The sequence below is a fragment of the Hyperoodon ampullatus genome (assembly GCF_949752795.1).
Source record: "Hyperoodon ampullatus genome assembly, chromosome: 8".
NCBI lineage: Eukaryota > Metazoa > Chordata > Mammalia > Artiodactyla > Ziphiidae > Hyperoodon > Hyperoodon ampullatus.
The window spans coordinates 60,476,334-60,492,800 of record NC_136921.1 but is presented as its reverse complement, the minus strand read 5'-3'; the positions used below and the strand labels follow the sequence as shown (position 1 = coordinate 60,492,800).

The following is a 16,467-nucleotide window of genomic DNA, read 5'->3' as shown; positions in this document are numbered from 1 at the left end:
TGATCTCTACTAGGCAAAATTCTACAAGTTAACATGCAACTTCACTTTGAGGCAACAAAATACTTAGCCTACATGTATGGATCACCTGTCATGCTTCAGTGGCTATGCTAAGTGCTTTACATGCATCATCCCATTTTAATCTCACAGTAATTGCCTATGAGGTAGATGCTGATGTTATCTTTATATAGAGGCTAGAACACTATGAAATCAAGGACATTCTTCAGGTTATGGACCAGCAAGTGAGTGATCAAGCTGGAATGTAAATCTGGTCTGTCTGCATGGTCTTTCTCTTGGGAGCATAGACTTAACAATTGCTTACTGGGTCTAGAGGATGTTGGGATTCTACAAGATGAGGCACATGCAAACACACTACAACCCCTCCACCCTCTCCAGTTCCTCATCCATTAAGGGCAAATAACAGTGAAAGAAATCTGAAGTGCAATAGAGATGCTGTAAAATCAGTTAAACTGATAACACTTGCATTCTCTAGAATTTGTGTAGAATACTTACTACACCCTCGCTTCCCTTTGCTGATTCCTCTATTGCAATTTAAATAAGTGGAGAGTTGGAAATGCTCAAGGTAGTGAGTCTTCACACAAAAGCAAGCAATATCTTATATACCGTCTATATGGAAAACACTTATGCTAGGTAAAATGTTGTCAATGCGGTTTGCTAAAAATGAAAAAGAGACCTTTTAAAACATGTATGATATTCCTATAATATACGCTTTATATTCTTTTCAGAGAATTTGGGACAAGGGGAGAAATCTAATGTACTGACAATATACTCAAGGAAGATGTCTGCCTAACAAAATACTTGCCTAAAAAATGCTCTATTTAATTTTAAAACTTTAAAATCTTGTGGAAATTTTAGACATAATTAAATGAGCTATAGAAAATCATCTTAAATTTGTAAGATTTATATGCACAGAATCTCAAAAATGTGAGGTGCTCCAAGCTTTATTACTTATTCAGTTTCAATTCTTATAACGATTATACCACTCAGCCAGTGACTGAGAAGATTCAGAAAACTAATCAAATGTTATTATATTACCTATTAGGAGTCTAGACAGTCTCCTCATCACATACACTCTGATACAACTTTGAAAGGATCTTTTTTAAAGAATATTATTTCTTTATCTCCATACCAGATTAAAAAAATAGAAACACTTAAGAGTCCCCCAGTCAAATAAAAATGTGTAAATTTGTTGGTGTATCACATTTGCATTTATACTTGCTCTAAAAAAATGGAGTGCTGTATAAAAATTGAAAAGTATTTCTTTTTATGTAGTCAGTCTGTTGTTCAGGGTTCAGCTTCTTCAGTTTTCATGGACTATAAAATTTTTTAGGACAGAAGATACTCCTTACAAGACCATCTTATAAGTTTCCAGCTTTAAAGGTAGATGTAGTTTTAATAATCACATACCACTTTTAAGCTCTATTAGGCACAGCTCTAGTTGCCTTTGATTTATTCATCAATGTGAGAAACCTGAAATTTTCTAAAGTCTAATTTTTGAAAAAAAGTTAAGTAGTCTCTTTGCATTAAACCATCTGCTCTGCATGATTACAGGGACTCATTTTTAGCCTTAAAGCTTCCCTTTTGTGATTAAATTTCTTATTCAACCAAGTGAGCTCTTTGGAAACCATTTATTTCCGATAAAGCATATCATTTTTCATAGAGTAGTAAAATAATTATAATCAGTCCAGATTCTTATTGGATAGCATCTTAAAGAGCTCATGTAAATTTAGCATATTATTAATGCAAGTTCATTTATTCATCACCAAAGAAGAATCTAAAGATAGTACTCACGCAGGTTTAATTGTATAGGCATGCTTTTCATGGACAAAGGCACCAGCAAGACCTCCTGCTCCTGTATTTAAATACTGGATTGAAAAAAAAAATTACTGGATTGAGAATAAATTAAACTGTATGGGTTTACCTAAATATGTATGACAAAAGTAAACAATGTAATAATTTGACTTTTTTGTTATGAAACCAACTTTTGACAAGATCAGAATGTGTGACTATTTGAACTTTTATAATAAAACAGAATTTGGAGTTACCTTGTTTAAAGAAAAAAAATGAAACATGGCATTATTAATCGAGAATAAATAGCTATTACTTTTTTAGCCAAATTTTGCCCCAACTAGTAGATAATAGTTCCAGTGACATTTATCTCATTTCAGAGCTCATTCATTTCAATTATTTTGTCACAAAATATTTAAATAATAATAAAAGATTATATTTTTAAAACACCTACATTAAAATAAAATTGGTTTTATTTCCATGCTCCCTGTCAATTAACTTGTCTTCAAATGTCAATACAAAGTTGATTCCATAAGAATTATCTTTACTTATGTAGAAATTTCACAACATATCAACAAAAAACTCAGATCAATTTGAATTAAGTTCTAAGTGTGGAGCTTTTTTTCCAGAACCTCCTGACTTTTACAGAGCAGCCAGGGAATTGAAGGAATAGTATTCTATAGAGGATGGAATTTAATAACCTATACTATTCTATCATGTGACTCTACAGTTAACTAAAGTCAGAAAATACAGTAATGAAAGAAATGGAGGTAAGTCAAATACTTAAAATTGGCCACTGATCCAGTTTTACATTTAGATTAATGTCAATATGGAATAAAATAATAAAAATATATCAACTAGTTTGTTGATACCTTGTAGGAGCACCAGCAGGCAAAATCAACTCCCCACTCATGTAAGTGGAGTTCAACATTTCCAACTGCATGTGCCAGATCAAAGCCAACCAAACAACCCTGTGGAAGAACATAATAAATTTTGAATTCGCTTAATGATTTAAAATAGTAAAGACAGTATACTTAAGAAAATCTTTGACACACTGCTATACCATAAATATAGTTCATCCTTTGGTACAGTGACTCACAAAGTGTGAGTCACAAAATCCTGGGCATTCCCAAGACCCTTTCAGGTCAAAACAATTTTCATACCATGAAGAAGACATTCTTTGCCTTCTTCACTGTGTTGACATTTGCAATGATAATGCAAAAGCAATGATGGGTGAAATTGCTGGCACCTCAGCACAAATCGAGGTAGTGGAAGCTTGTACTGTCATTGTGCGTCAAAGCCATTCAGTTACAGCATGAAAAAGTTAATTTCACTTATATATCTCCATGATAAAAGTATAAAACTAATACATTTATATTAAATCTCAATATCTTAATTTTCCTATTTTTAAGATTTAATGTGGGAATTATGCATAAGACATTTGACCATATCCTGAAGTAGGATGGTTGTCTCAAAGTAATGCACTTATGCAATTATTTGAGTTGCAAGCTGAATTAGCCACTTTAGCTTACTGGAAACCTGTTTTTGCATGAAAGAGCAACTTATATACAAACAATAGTAAGTCATACTTAGGTATTTGATAGACATATTTTGGAAAATTAAATGAGTCTGTCAATTTAAGGAAAATAACTCACAGGATTTGTTGCCAAGGAAAAAAAGTAGTTACCAAGATAAAGTAGAATTTTGGAAAACTTGTATCCACTTTTATGAATATGACCATTTCCCAGTATTTAAAGATATTTCTGATGAGTTTAGAAGTAATATATAATTTTTAAAAGAACATATACTGAAATATGTAAATATCAGTGTTTGTAAAATATGCATAACAATGAACCAATATTTTCCAAATGACCAACGCTTATTGTTATATATCATGCATGGATAAAAGATCTGTTCAAAATGAAAGATCAGCCAATGGATTTTAATGTAGCAAAGCATAGAAAGATCAGTGATTTGGTTTCACATTTCATACCACAACTCCCAAGAAGTTCTCACTTGTCAAATTCTGGTGTAGTATCAAAGATTATTCACAATTAACTGAAAAAGCTATTAGACTAATTTTGCTTTTTCTAAATATGTATCTGTACAAGGTCCAATTTTATTCCTGTGCTTCACAAAGGAAAAAAAAATCAAGAGATTGAATGCAGAAGATATATAAAACCAGTTGCCTTCTATGAAGCCAAACAGTAAAGATCTCTCTATCTATATAAAATATCTGCCAAATATAAAACATTCCTTTTATTGTTTCTTTTAGAAACTACAGTATTGCTTCCCTAACAATATATTATTTATGTCAATATGTAATGGGTTTGCCACTTTTGTCCTAAAATAAGTAAATGTATTTTAAAATTCTGTTTTAATTAGAAATACAGTAAATATAGATAGATAGATATAAACAATATTAAAACCTCTTTGAGGTGATCAGTGATTTTTAAGAATATAAAAGGTTTGCATTACTAAAAAGTTTGAGAACTGCTGCTTTAGTATATCCTGTTAACCTGAAAGAGTTAATAAAATTTTCAGTTTATCACTTAATCATGTCATTTAATTTGATCAAGTCTATTCATGCTGTAGTAAATTGCCTTAGTGGTTCCGATTCTGCGTCCCTCCCTGTATCCATGTCCCTTGCCACGTAACTTTTCAGTTCCTTCACTGCGAACAGGGTGCAATTCTCCGCCACTGGGATCAGTCAGGTGACTTGTTTTGAGCAAAGGGACATCAGCACATATAATACAAAGAGAATCTCCTAATCACTTGAGTGATGAGGCTTGCTCTCTCTTGCCCTCTGCCACCTATATGATAAGGATTTGCTTCGGCCAACCTACTGGCCCAGATGGAAGATGAAAAAATTGTGGATCAGAGTCATCTTCCCCTGGGCTCAGCCTGGATTCTACTCTCCCACATTCTCTTAGTTGGCCAGAGATGCATGAGTGACCTCAGCTGAGATTAGCAGGATCCCTGCAACCAAGTCCTGTCTAGATCAGTTGACACAAAGGTGACCCATAAAAATGATGCTGTTTTTGACTCTATACTGTGTTCTTCCTGTACATTGACTTGAGACCCTAACAGTCTCTTACTATCTGACTCTATTCTGTCTCAGTTAATGATATGAATTTTTTAGAAAAGCTGATCGTTAAATGGGGGTGATAGTTCACTTTGCAAACATGTGTTACCTCTGAGTTCTTCTGTTGTTAGCTTACTAAGAGCAAACATAATAATTACATTCTTAAAACTTGTAGACTTCCTGCAACTTCGAAGAAACACATCTATGGATTGAAGTTTTTGAAGTAAATAATTGCAGAAGGACCAATTTTAAATTGTTCTAACACCTCTTAAGAATAAATAACCCCAAACTGCTATTACAGGTACTTTCCCCAGAACAGAGGGATGCAAACCATGACCTGTTCTTAATGAATAAAGTTGTATTTGAGCACAACAATCTCATTTGTTTAGATATTGTCTTTGGCTGCTTTTGCAAGCACGAATGAATCACTGCAACAGAGACCATATGAACGAAAAAGTCTGAAACATTTTCTATTTTGCCCATTACAGAAAAGATTTGCTGACCCCTGCCCTATAGCACTGGTTTCCATAGAGAAAACTCAATATATTGGAGAGTCAGTTAATTAGAAACCTTACTGTAATGTGGCCAGAACTAGAACATCATAAAAGAAAAAGTTCTTACAGGTATTTTGTTTCTAAAACACAAAAAATGAGCAATACATGTCATAAAAATATGACAGATGCTTCATGCTAGCACAAATTTTTGGAGCAATAGGAAAGAAATACAGTTAATTTCCATCAAGATTTAGAGGTCATCAAAACTTAGGTTTGCAGACTAGGTTCAATAGATATATAAACAGACACATACATATATGCAATTAGTTTGTATTTTAAGATACACTTTTAATATGGAAATTAAATTTGGGGGAAAAAAGTTCTGAATTTAAAATTCTCTTTTTTCTCACCAACACATCTAATTAAAGTGTTTTTTTATGAAGAAATTTTTACAACTTAACTTCTCTTAGACAAGTTTTTACAACACAACTTTTCTTAGAAAACTCAAGGAATAAAAAGGCAGCACTTTTATTATCAATTATTTATAAAGAATGGCACAATGAAGAAACCATGAAACTTCACCTACCGTATCCTGTTATTAAAAGCCCTGTGGTCACATCTGTGGCACGATGTAGAATAATCACTTGTGGCTCCTACAGTATGTTTTAATGCATGTACAATTCTTTCCCCATGGGTGGCAGAGAACATAAATTATTAAAATGTGACTGTTTTTAGGAAATGACCGTAAGATACAAACTTGCGTGAGATCATCACAAAGGCATTTTACAAAAGTTTCACTAGATGGCAGCATCTTAAAAATAAAAAAAAAACTAACAGTTCTCCAAAACCTCTGTATAGCCATGCAGTTAACATTTTCATTATTTTACGAATAAGAGTAGGTAAAACAATATGAATGTGTGAAAACAGACCTCACCCTTGAGTGCATACTTTATGTAATTTTAAAAATAGAAATCAAATATTTTTCAACAGATTTTTATTCAAATTACCCACAATTACTCAGACTCTCATTGATACAAGCACAGCAGCGGTGTTCAGCCACCGTGTTACCTGGCTTTACAGTCAGTCCCCAAACTATGGCAGTAGTCTTCTAACCATTCGGACTACTTCCAGCCTGCCTTCTTCCAATGAACTTTCTAAATAATACATTTGGTTATAAGACTTCCTGTGTCCCTTCAAAGATCTCCCCATTAACTTGAGAATGTAACTCATTTTCCTTGGTATGGCTTTTAAAGACCTTTATGATCTGGTTCTTTCCAGCTTTCCTGTCCCGGGTGCCCTACACCTACTTTCATTTATTTGCATAAACCGTTCTCTGTCTCTGGGGTATTCTTTCCCTCCTCATTTGCCTGGGTAGCTCAAATTTTGATCACAAGATAACTTCCATAGGAAGATACCTTTGCCAAACCCTCTCTCTTCTCTCATCTTACAGCCCTGGTTGCATAAAACTCTTGTAGCAATTTTCCAATCTTAAACTGTCTTCTATTTTTATATAATATGAACTCAAATAATTCAATTGTTGAATAAATAAGTAAAAAAACAAAGTCAAAGAATTGTCAATAAATATTCTGTAAACTGAAGCTAAATGTTAAAATATTATTTGATATCCTTTATTTCTGTTTCAATTTTATTGCATAAACCATTTATTCAGGCTTGGCATCTTTTAAAATGAAGTTTCTTGGACAGTCAAAAGTAGTTTAAAATATATTTAAAATCCCTTTCAATAAAACAAGGAATATCATGACTTTTTGTCTTTGCCATCTTTACAACACAATACTAAAAATTTTTCTAACCAGTGGAATAATACACAGGGTCTGTGCTGAGATTTCCAGGTAAAGAGCTAGATCACTGTCTCTCAAATTTAGTTTATTATTTGTTTATTAATTAAAATGAAATATGGAATAGTACAGTTTAATTTTATCCCTTGTAGCATTAAAGTCCTGATAACTTTATTGATTTATTCTATAACAGGTTGGCTTTGGACAGATATTATTAGTTTGTTCTTTCTTCACCAAAAAAAAAAAAAATCCTATAAATTATGAAGACCATGAATAAGTAGCAAATTTGGTGGGAAAAGGGATAATTATATATTTGTAGCTATACACAGAAATGAAAGCTTGTATGCATTTGTATGTTCAAATAATTGTTAAAATAATAAAATACTTAAGATAGGTAAGTATAGGTAAGTAACCTTTGTCTTTGAGCCACTTGAGTAAGCACCCAGGTTACTTAGGAGGTACCTGCAAGAGATGCCTGTCACACAGCCTGTGGTCATTCATACATACCAGTTGGGTGCATGTCCAGACTTCAGTGGATGCCCTTGGCAGTGGCATTAGCATCATGGTGGGTAAACTACAGGGGCCTACAAGTCCCTTCAAGGCTAGTAATTGGATACTAGTAATAGGAGTGTGACTTCTCTCGTGGCAGTTTATGGGAACTACAGTTTCCACACCATACTAAAGAGATCTTTATGTATTCTAAATATCACTCCTGTTTTGATATAAAGTCACAGGAAACAATTGAAGAAGTACATTGCTATAAATTTGAACAATATTACCTTAAATGGAAAAACTGATGGGAAAATTTGAGGACAGTGAACAAAAATTTTAAAAAATGATAGGAGTGTGTGTGTATGTGTGTGTTGTTGTTCAACTCTACATAGATGATATGGACAAATGGTGGATTAACAACAGGTTGGCTAGTTAGCTTTGATCCTGGGATTTCCCAAGGAAGCTCACAGTTAGGGAGGTGTTGAATTGTACTGGGGAGGGTGAAAATGAAGAAGAAGCAGATGAAAGGTGGTAGGGTCTCTTGCCATAGTCTTGAAGCACTAAAATTTGTAAAATTCATTCAAGTGCTATGATTCAAAAGAATCCACAGATGCTAAATTAAAAAAAAAAAAAAAGTAATACCCAGTAAATATCTCTGTAAGAGGGGCCTCTACCATCTCTGTAAACATAGTATATCATTTCAGAGTGAATTTTTATTGTGAAAGTCTGTCCTTTCATCCTAAAATTTATTGTGGCCTTCAAATATCCTTCTCACTTTTTTTTTTTTCCTTTTCATCCAACTCTGGTTATAAGCAGGAACTATGCATTATTTCTTATACTGTGTTTACTCTGCACTTAAAGTCAATATGTAATTTGTATTACAGTTTCCTTCCCCAAATTATTTAATACAGCTGTCTACTATTTTTTTTTTGTCTACTATTTTTTGAAGTACTATGTTAAGCCTTCACTTATTTATACCAGTAGTTTAATGGGAGTAACTGTTCCTCACTATTAAAGCATAAAACAATACAAAATGAGAATAAACTTTCACAAGTTAAAAGGGACAAAACACAATCTTCCAAGTGGAACTGCAGGGAATATTTTAGAAATCAAGTAGCTGGGCAACTAGAACCAAAACTTAAAATTTTCTGTAAGGCAGAACCTGAATGCTACTCGAAGTTATTTTAGTCCTGAGGCTCTTATAGATAATATATGATACCAGAGAAACATAAGTAATCAGCATATATACTGCAGGAGAAAAAAAAAATACACACAGTATTCCATCCAGGAAGCTAGTGACTTGATAATTCTAAATGTTCATATTAAGTTCAGCAGCAAACAGGAACAGAAACAGGAAAAATAAGGAGGGTAGACAAGATTCTACCCTAGACATATGAATTACTCCAAGGTTAAGGTCTAATAATTTCAAATGTATCTTCTATCAAAATATTATTTTAAAATGCAAGTGTACAGAGAAGGATGGTATCACAAATAACCCTTAGCCTACATGATAATTTGAGTAAGAAAGCTCCCCCATTGTCCTAGAGCTATTGATTGATGGTATTTATGCCAAAATGTGTATACAGCAGAGACAACAACCCCTGATAAAGTGAACATTGTTCTGTGCCTCTCATGTGGGCTATTGCTAGGGATTTGGGGAGCCATGACTATACTTCTTGGTTTCCAGAGAGCTTAATTTGGAAAAAGATAAGATATCCAATAAGGGAGAGTTTTGAATCAAGAAAGAGTCTTTCATGACAAAGGCTGTGCATAGATAACAGGGAATTAATTAAATTAAAAACGAGTACCTTTAACTTGAAATCAAAATGAAATCAGAATGAATGCTTTCACTCGGTGACTTAAAAACTCTGGTTTGGATTCAAGGGTAAGCTAAAAAGTGAAAGTGGAATCCATTCTGAAATATTCATTTATTTGTCAACCTGTGCAAATTAGACTAATACAGTATTAGGATTTTATTACCCACTTATATCAAGCCATACTTCCATATTTTCAGAAAGTATAGTAACTTATAGTTACCCAAAAGAAAATATGAAGGAAGTGTCCTGTTGGAAAAGTAAAGTGACAGGGGGTGGAAATTTGGGAAGAAGATGATGGACACAGGAAAACTAAGGAGCTTTTCTTTGGATGGAAACCTTGGAGTCCTGAATGGGGTGGTAGAACTCTACTCAGGTGCTGAAGATGGCCAACCTAGTGCATTTTTGGAGGCCTTTCTGGGATCTATTTATGTCACAGGAAATGGAACCTGTATGTTTTTTTGAAATTAATATATAACTCAAGGTACCCTTCGTTTAAATTCCAAAAGTGTTTTAGCTGTGGAACTTACACAGCAGGCCAGGTAGCCCATGGGGAACACTGGCAACCAGAGTCTGGAATACTAGCTATGTCCTAATAGCTATGTCCCCTAGTTCTGTGAACAGATGCCTGGAGGAAAATGATAGCTTCCGAACTTGAGTGGGGATTTTTCCCCATACTATCTGACTTCTTCTTGAGTCAATTTGCAATATGTGGTTTTGACCCAATCATAAGGTAAAATGAATTGGAGCATGTATAACTCTGTTTTTTTTGTGGTATTAGACTGGATTGATTTTCTAAGACATTTTCATGGATTTGTTTTTACCCTTGTTGAGCATTAATGCAGTCTAAAGCAGTTTTCTATATATATGTCTCTATGTCCCATATGATTCTTTAAAGTCATACACAGTGGGGTTTTTCTTATTCTATTCTCTCTCTGTCTCCCTCGCTCTCTCTGTCTCTCTCTCTCTCCCCCTCTCAAATCCTGGAAACTGATGTTAAGTGAGGGGTCAATATACCTGTGAAACAATGAAATTTCTTGAGAATACTCTGCAACTCAGCTACCATTAGAAGGTTCAGTGGACTTCCTGTTGAAATTCTCCCTATTGTCATGTAGATTCGCTTCCCAGTCATATAGGAGTTTGTAAGCTCTTAATTAGAGGGAGGGCACCTGCAAATACATCTAAAGGCTCTGAAGAGCTGCTAACAGGAATGACAATGGGGCTATCATTGGTGGAAGCTATTGCCAATAGAACTACCTAAGAGACCCATCAGAAGGAGACCCACCAGTGTCTTGGGGCATGTCTTAAAGAGAGCGGTTGGGAGGAGTGGGTTAGAGGTTCCGAGTTGGGCCACTATTGAATGCTGGCACTGAATAGAATCTTATTCAGCAATAATTCTGTTCCTTATACTTGACATCTAGGGGCAAAGTAAAAATTGTGGTTTTCAATATTCTCTAAACTGAAGAGACAATTATATCAACCATAAAGACAAAGGTTTCAGGCTCCCATGGAAAAAAATAACCAAGAAAGGGGGCTATATATATTTTCTTTGACTTTCCAAATGTTGAGACCTCTTTGCCCTTACACAATCAGTTTACAAATATAAAAGGAGAAAATGTAGTGGAAAGAGAGGTATGGTATCGGCGCCAGACTCCAAGTCCAACCTTTACTGGCTGGCTAAGTCAGCTTGAGCAAGTGCTTAACTTCTCTTGGACTCAGTTTCCTCAACTGAGCCATGGGAAAAACTCCCTATTAGGGTAGCTGAGAATATTGTAAATACTACATGCCAAGTGCCTGAAGCACAGTAGGTCATCAGCAGCACCTAGTATTATTCACATCTGTACAAAGCACTATTGCAGAAACTAGATTCATCCTTTTAGCCTGGCTTTTTAAAAGTAAATATTGATGAGACTAGCAAATCCAGAGATGAGAAGTATAAAGTGGGGAGCATTAGGAGCATTTTGCTAGTGAAATTTAAGGAGGGAGGTATCAGTTAAGAAGGTTTGAGACAGAGCTAAGAGCTAACAGCTACATGGGGAGAAAGAGTAAAGGATTTGAGAGAGAAGAAAAGCAAAAAAAAAAAAAACACCCTTGAGACCCTAAAGTGTTGTGTAATTTACAGGTAGAAATGTCTTACTATCTAATAGAGTGTGCTTTCAAGAGTAAATTTCAGCTACTTCTTTTACCAGGAAAAAACAGCAATTGTCTCCTCTGTTTATGGTCAGAAGTAAGTACAAAACCAAAGAAGAAAAATAAAACAAATCAAGTAACACTGTTCTCTTCTGGAGTCTTTCTCCAGCTGGCAAGGGTCTCACACAAAATATAGTTTGTTTGATTTATTTCAGATACTCAAGATGGGAAAAATAGCTCAAGGTAATTTTTCAAGCTTAATTTAGTTCATTTAATATTTAATAACTTAGTGGAGCAGTCTGCACGCCCTAAGTGTGTCAAAGAGTAGAAATGGAGTTTGAAAAAGAACTCAAATTTTACAAGTATTTTAATTTTTAGAGCAATTGACCATTATAAGTAATTCTTCAGAATTTTCTGATTCTAATTAAATGGGAGCACAGTTATGTCTTTTATGCAATGTGTGATCCATAAAGTCAGCCTAATCCATTCTTGCTGATAACACACATTTATCCATTCACTGGCCAAACAGGTATGCATTTAATGATAAATGACTATGTATGTGTAAAGCACTAGTATAAGCCTGTGCAGTTTGTAGGGTCCACCCTCAATCAGTCATTGAACACACTACTGACAAAAGCTTCCTAAATTTCATAGTTAAGATAGGCATAGAAATAATTACAAGATATTGCAAAAGAGGACCAATAATACATTTTCCATCATGCTATGGAAATACAGCAGGAAGACAGATTTAGCCTGACACAGAGGAGCAAGAAAAATTTTATGATGAAGTTCAAGGATCACCCCCTCATGTTTCTACAGGAGTTAGTCAAGAAATATATGAGTTGGGCCTGTAAGAAATACTCCACTTTACCGTTTTTGGTAAGAATGCTGCAATGTAAGCAGAAATATATACACCAGCTGTCATTCTGCTTCAGTGCTGAGGTCAGTAGGTAGACATGGGAGTTGTGTTGAAGAACTGAAGTCCCATCTAATGGGCAGAGCTATGATTCAGGCTTGCCACTTGTTATCCTACAAGAAAGATGGTCTAGTGTTGCCAAACCTGTAATTTGAAACTAGGAGTTTCTATATGAAATCTCTTGATCTGTCATTATTGGCATGTGATTTAAAAAATTTAAATGTACCATGTTTGCATATACAAAGAGGGTTAAAGCAAATCTCTAGGACAGATCATAACCTGTGAAGCAGATAGTGGTTGAGCTGAGCTGGAGAAACAGAATCTTCATATGTGGGAATTCTAGGAGGAGGGAAAGCTAAGAATAAAGGCCTAGAGACTGAAAGTATGACATCTGGACAGAAAACATGCAACACATTTGGTTTAGTTTAACTATTAGTATATGAAGGAGAGCAGAGGAAAATACGATACTGATAACTTAGGTATATGCACAATCATAAAAGGCTTGAAGTGGTGGTTTTTTTTGTTGTTTTTTTTTGTGGTACGCGGGCCTCTCACTGTTGTGGCCTCTCCTGTTGCGGAGCACAGGCTCCGGACTCGCAGGCTCAGCGGCCATGGCTCACGGGCCTAGCCGCTCGGCGGCATGTGGGATCTTCCCGGACCGGGGCACGAACCCGTGTCCCCTGCATTGGCAGGCGGACTCTCAACCACTGCGCCACCAGGGAAGCCCCCAATTAATTTTGTTTTTAAGTTGTGTGGGCTGTAATTGTGATTATTATTTATGGATAATTTAGGCAACTTATAGTTAGGTCTAAGAGATGTTTGTACTCATACCCAGTAGAGAGTGACACATAACAAGGTAGAAGCTAATAAAGCAAAGCACAGGTTTGCAAAATTCAGTCTTCTTTTTGGCTGTCATTTGCATTTCAATTTTCAGTAGGCTAAAAGAAAACTAACATGCCAGCATCCATATAAGGTAGAGTAAGATAGTATAAAAGATGTGATAAATAAGGGAATCAATCATTCATTCACTCAAAAAATATTTATTTGGCACCACTGTCTGCCAGGCACCATGAATTCCAGAGTGCTGTAGGCCATTTTATGTGGCATTGGAGAGGGAAGGTGGAAAGCAAGCAGTTGGCACTGAGTTTTTTTAGGGATAAGATTATTAAAATTTTTATCAGTCCATTACCCAGACTTTAAAGTTTTCAGTCCAGTCTATTGAGTCCTAACCATGCTGCTTAGATTATTGTTTTCTTTTATAATCTAGAGTAGAAGTGTCTAATGAGAGTCTTTCATTTAAAGTTCTTAATATTTCACTTTCTAAGGATTCATTATTTTTTTGTAGGTTGGATATGCCAATGTGATTTTTTAATATATTGATAACGTTTACTGATTACTTACAATGCACTAAGTACTAAGTGTTTTAGGAATAGTTCCTTGTTTTTCAGTAGAACAAACCAATGAAATAGGCACTTTTACCTTCCCCATTTGTTAAGTGGAGAAATTAAGTCATATTGGTAAATGAATTAAGCCATTTAAACTATGCTAGAAACTAATGGAAAGATGTGGGTTCAAGGCCAGGTCTGGCTCTGTCTCTACTATCTAAACATTTCATTCATGCAAATGCTATACTGCATTTCAGAATAAGTATCCTACTCCATCAGCAACCAAAAATGCCTGAATTCCAGGTGTGGCAAGGCTAATAACTGTCCTTCTTAAGCACACAAATATACTTAATTTCCCCAAAATGACCATGTGTTAGTCGAGGGAATATAAGTGGAAATAAATTTTTTCATTGTTAAGCTAATGTTTTTAAGATGTTAGTATTCCCCTTTAAATCCGTTTATCCCATTTCTTTGGCTGAATAGTGACAGAAGCTCTAGGGTATGAAAGCCATAGGATACAACCCTGAACCACTGGTAACCTGAATCATTGCACTGGAGAAAGCTAATCCCTGACTGTTGCATGAGCAACCAAAAAAAAAATCTATCACAGTGAAGGCATTTATGGCTCTATTTAATTGTTACCAAGACTTAGTCTACCTTATACACCAAGAATTTCCATTGACAGTAATTTCTAATTACCTATTTCTTATCATAATTCAACTTGAGAAATTATAATTTGTGGGGAGCCTATTCATTTCACCAGATGATATATATTTTCTCTTTATTTTGCTCTCTTTATATTTCATTATGGAGCCTAATCAATCTTCCACGAATTTTTTCAAATGCTTTGTGAAATGAGGCAAAAAAGAAAATAGAAGAAAGAAAAAAAGAAGGGAGGGAGGGAGGAAGGAAGGAAGGGAGAAAAAAAGGAAAAAAATTAAAGAGGGTTAGAAGAGGAAAGAGGGAAACAGATTAGAAACAGTGATGCTCCATGGGGTTGTAATTGGGAAATGCAAGAAGTACTGTCGGTAAATTAACCCCAACCCCTCTTCTCAGCCTCTCTCTACTATAGGTCCATAAAAGCTAAAAACTCCTTTACTCATGCTTCTTTGAAACTACTACTTCAGAAGGCATAAACAGGAAACTGCTAGGTTTTTCTGGGAAAGACTTTGCACTTTGGATGAAAGGGACAGATAAAGCTGTACTGCTACTTCTCCCTTCGTCTTTCTCTCTGCTGTAAATAGAATTGTGCTATCTGGATTTGGGACAACTCTCCTTGTGACCATGACATGAAAAGACTGAAGAAAATCTAAGAAAGCCCTGGAGATGTCACACAAACACTACTCAGTTGCTGAGTGCATCCTAGCAGCCTCCTGCCTCAAGTCTTCTGTGGTGAGAAAAGTAAATCCCTAACCTTTGGCTAATTTTTCTCCGGGATTTTGTTTCTTGCAGCTGAAAACCTTCATAAGTGATTCAGGAATATTAAAGGAAAGACTAACCCTGAGGGTAGAATTAAGAAGTGATTGGTTGAAAAGGTAAAGAACAGGAAAATGTCAGAGTTGAGTCTAAAGGTCTATAAGGATGGTGGCATGAAACAAACAGTAGGGATATTCTGGAGGGAGACAAGTCTGGAACATACTGATCTCAAGGTGCATATAGGACTTCAAGGTGTAATAGGCAGATGCTCATAAATAACAATTTTCAAGTGTGTGAGTAGCCTGTAGCTTTTACTTGACAGTGAGAGCTGAGTCGTGGCAGTGGTTAAAAATCTTTAGGGATAGTAATTCAAAGGACAATGTGGAACATTCAGTGAGTGTAGACAAAAAGAAATTATTAGTAGAAATAAGTAATAGTATATGAAAAATATATAAATATAGAAGTAAGGCAGAGCTCCAAGATGGTAGGTTGGCCAATAATATAAAATTAAGTAGATGGCTTCTAAGACAAAATATGAAAGTGTGTCTTCAAACTGATGTCTCTTTTCACATGCTGGCCTTCCCTTATAATATGGCTCTCTAGCGTGATCTTATGCTTAATTTTCCTTGGCCTCTCACACTTGCCACCATCCCAGGGCTTCTCCTCAGTTAAAAAAAGTCTCAGCATTCCCTAAATTCATTATGTGAGTCAGAGCCATCCTACCAACTGTTCTTTTATTAATTTATTTATTTTTCCTTTTAGATGATCACTAGAAATCTTGTATTTTCTCTTTCCATCAGAGTCAATTTCTATACCACTTACAACAAAAAGACAGATAACCAAATACAAAACTGGGCAAGACACTTGAATAAGCATTTCATAAAAGAAGATTCTGAGACAGCTAGTACACATTTGAAAGATCCTCAACCTCATCAATAGTCAGAGAAGTGCATATTAAAACTACAATGAATTATTATTACAAACTAATCAGATTTGCTATTGGTGAGAATGAAGAGCAACAGAAACTCATACATGCTAGTGGGAGTATATGACAAATTGATACAAACCTTTGGAAAGTTGGCATTGTTGATTAGGATTTAACATATACATACTTTATGTTCCAAGGATTCTAA

The 16,467-nt window shown here is 35.1% G+C and overlaps 1 protein-coding gene across 1 annotated transcript in view; it reads right to left on the bottom strand.

The window, feature by feature from the left end:
• KYNU (kynureninase) overlaps nt 1-16,467 on the bottom strand; it is a gene marked incomplete at both ends in the record, with an annotated part of 94,092 nt that overhangs the window by 30,207 nt on the left and 47,418 nt on the right. Inside the window, 2 exon segments of the mRNA XM_079710171.1 lie at nt 1,810-1,883; nt 2,679-2,777. Coding sequence (XP_079566297.1) covers nt 1,810-1,883; nt 2,679-2,777 — 173 coding nt within the window.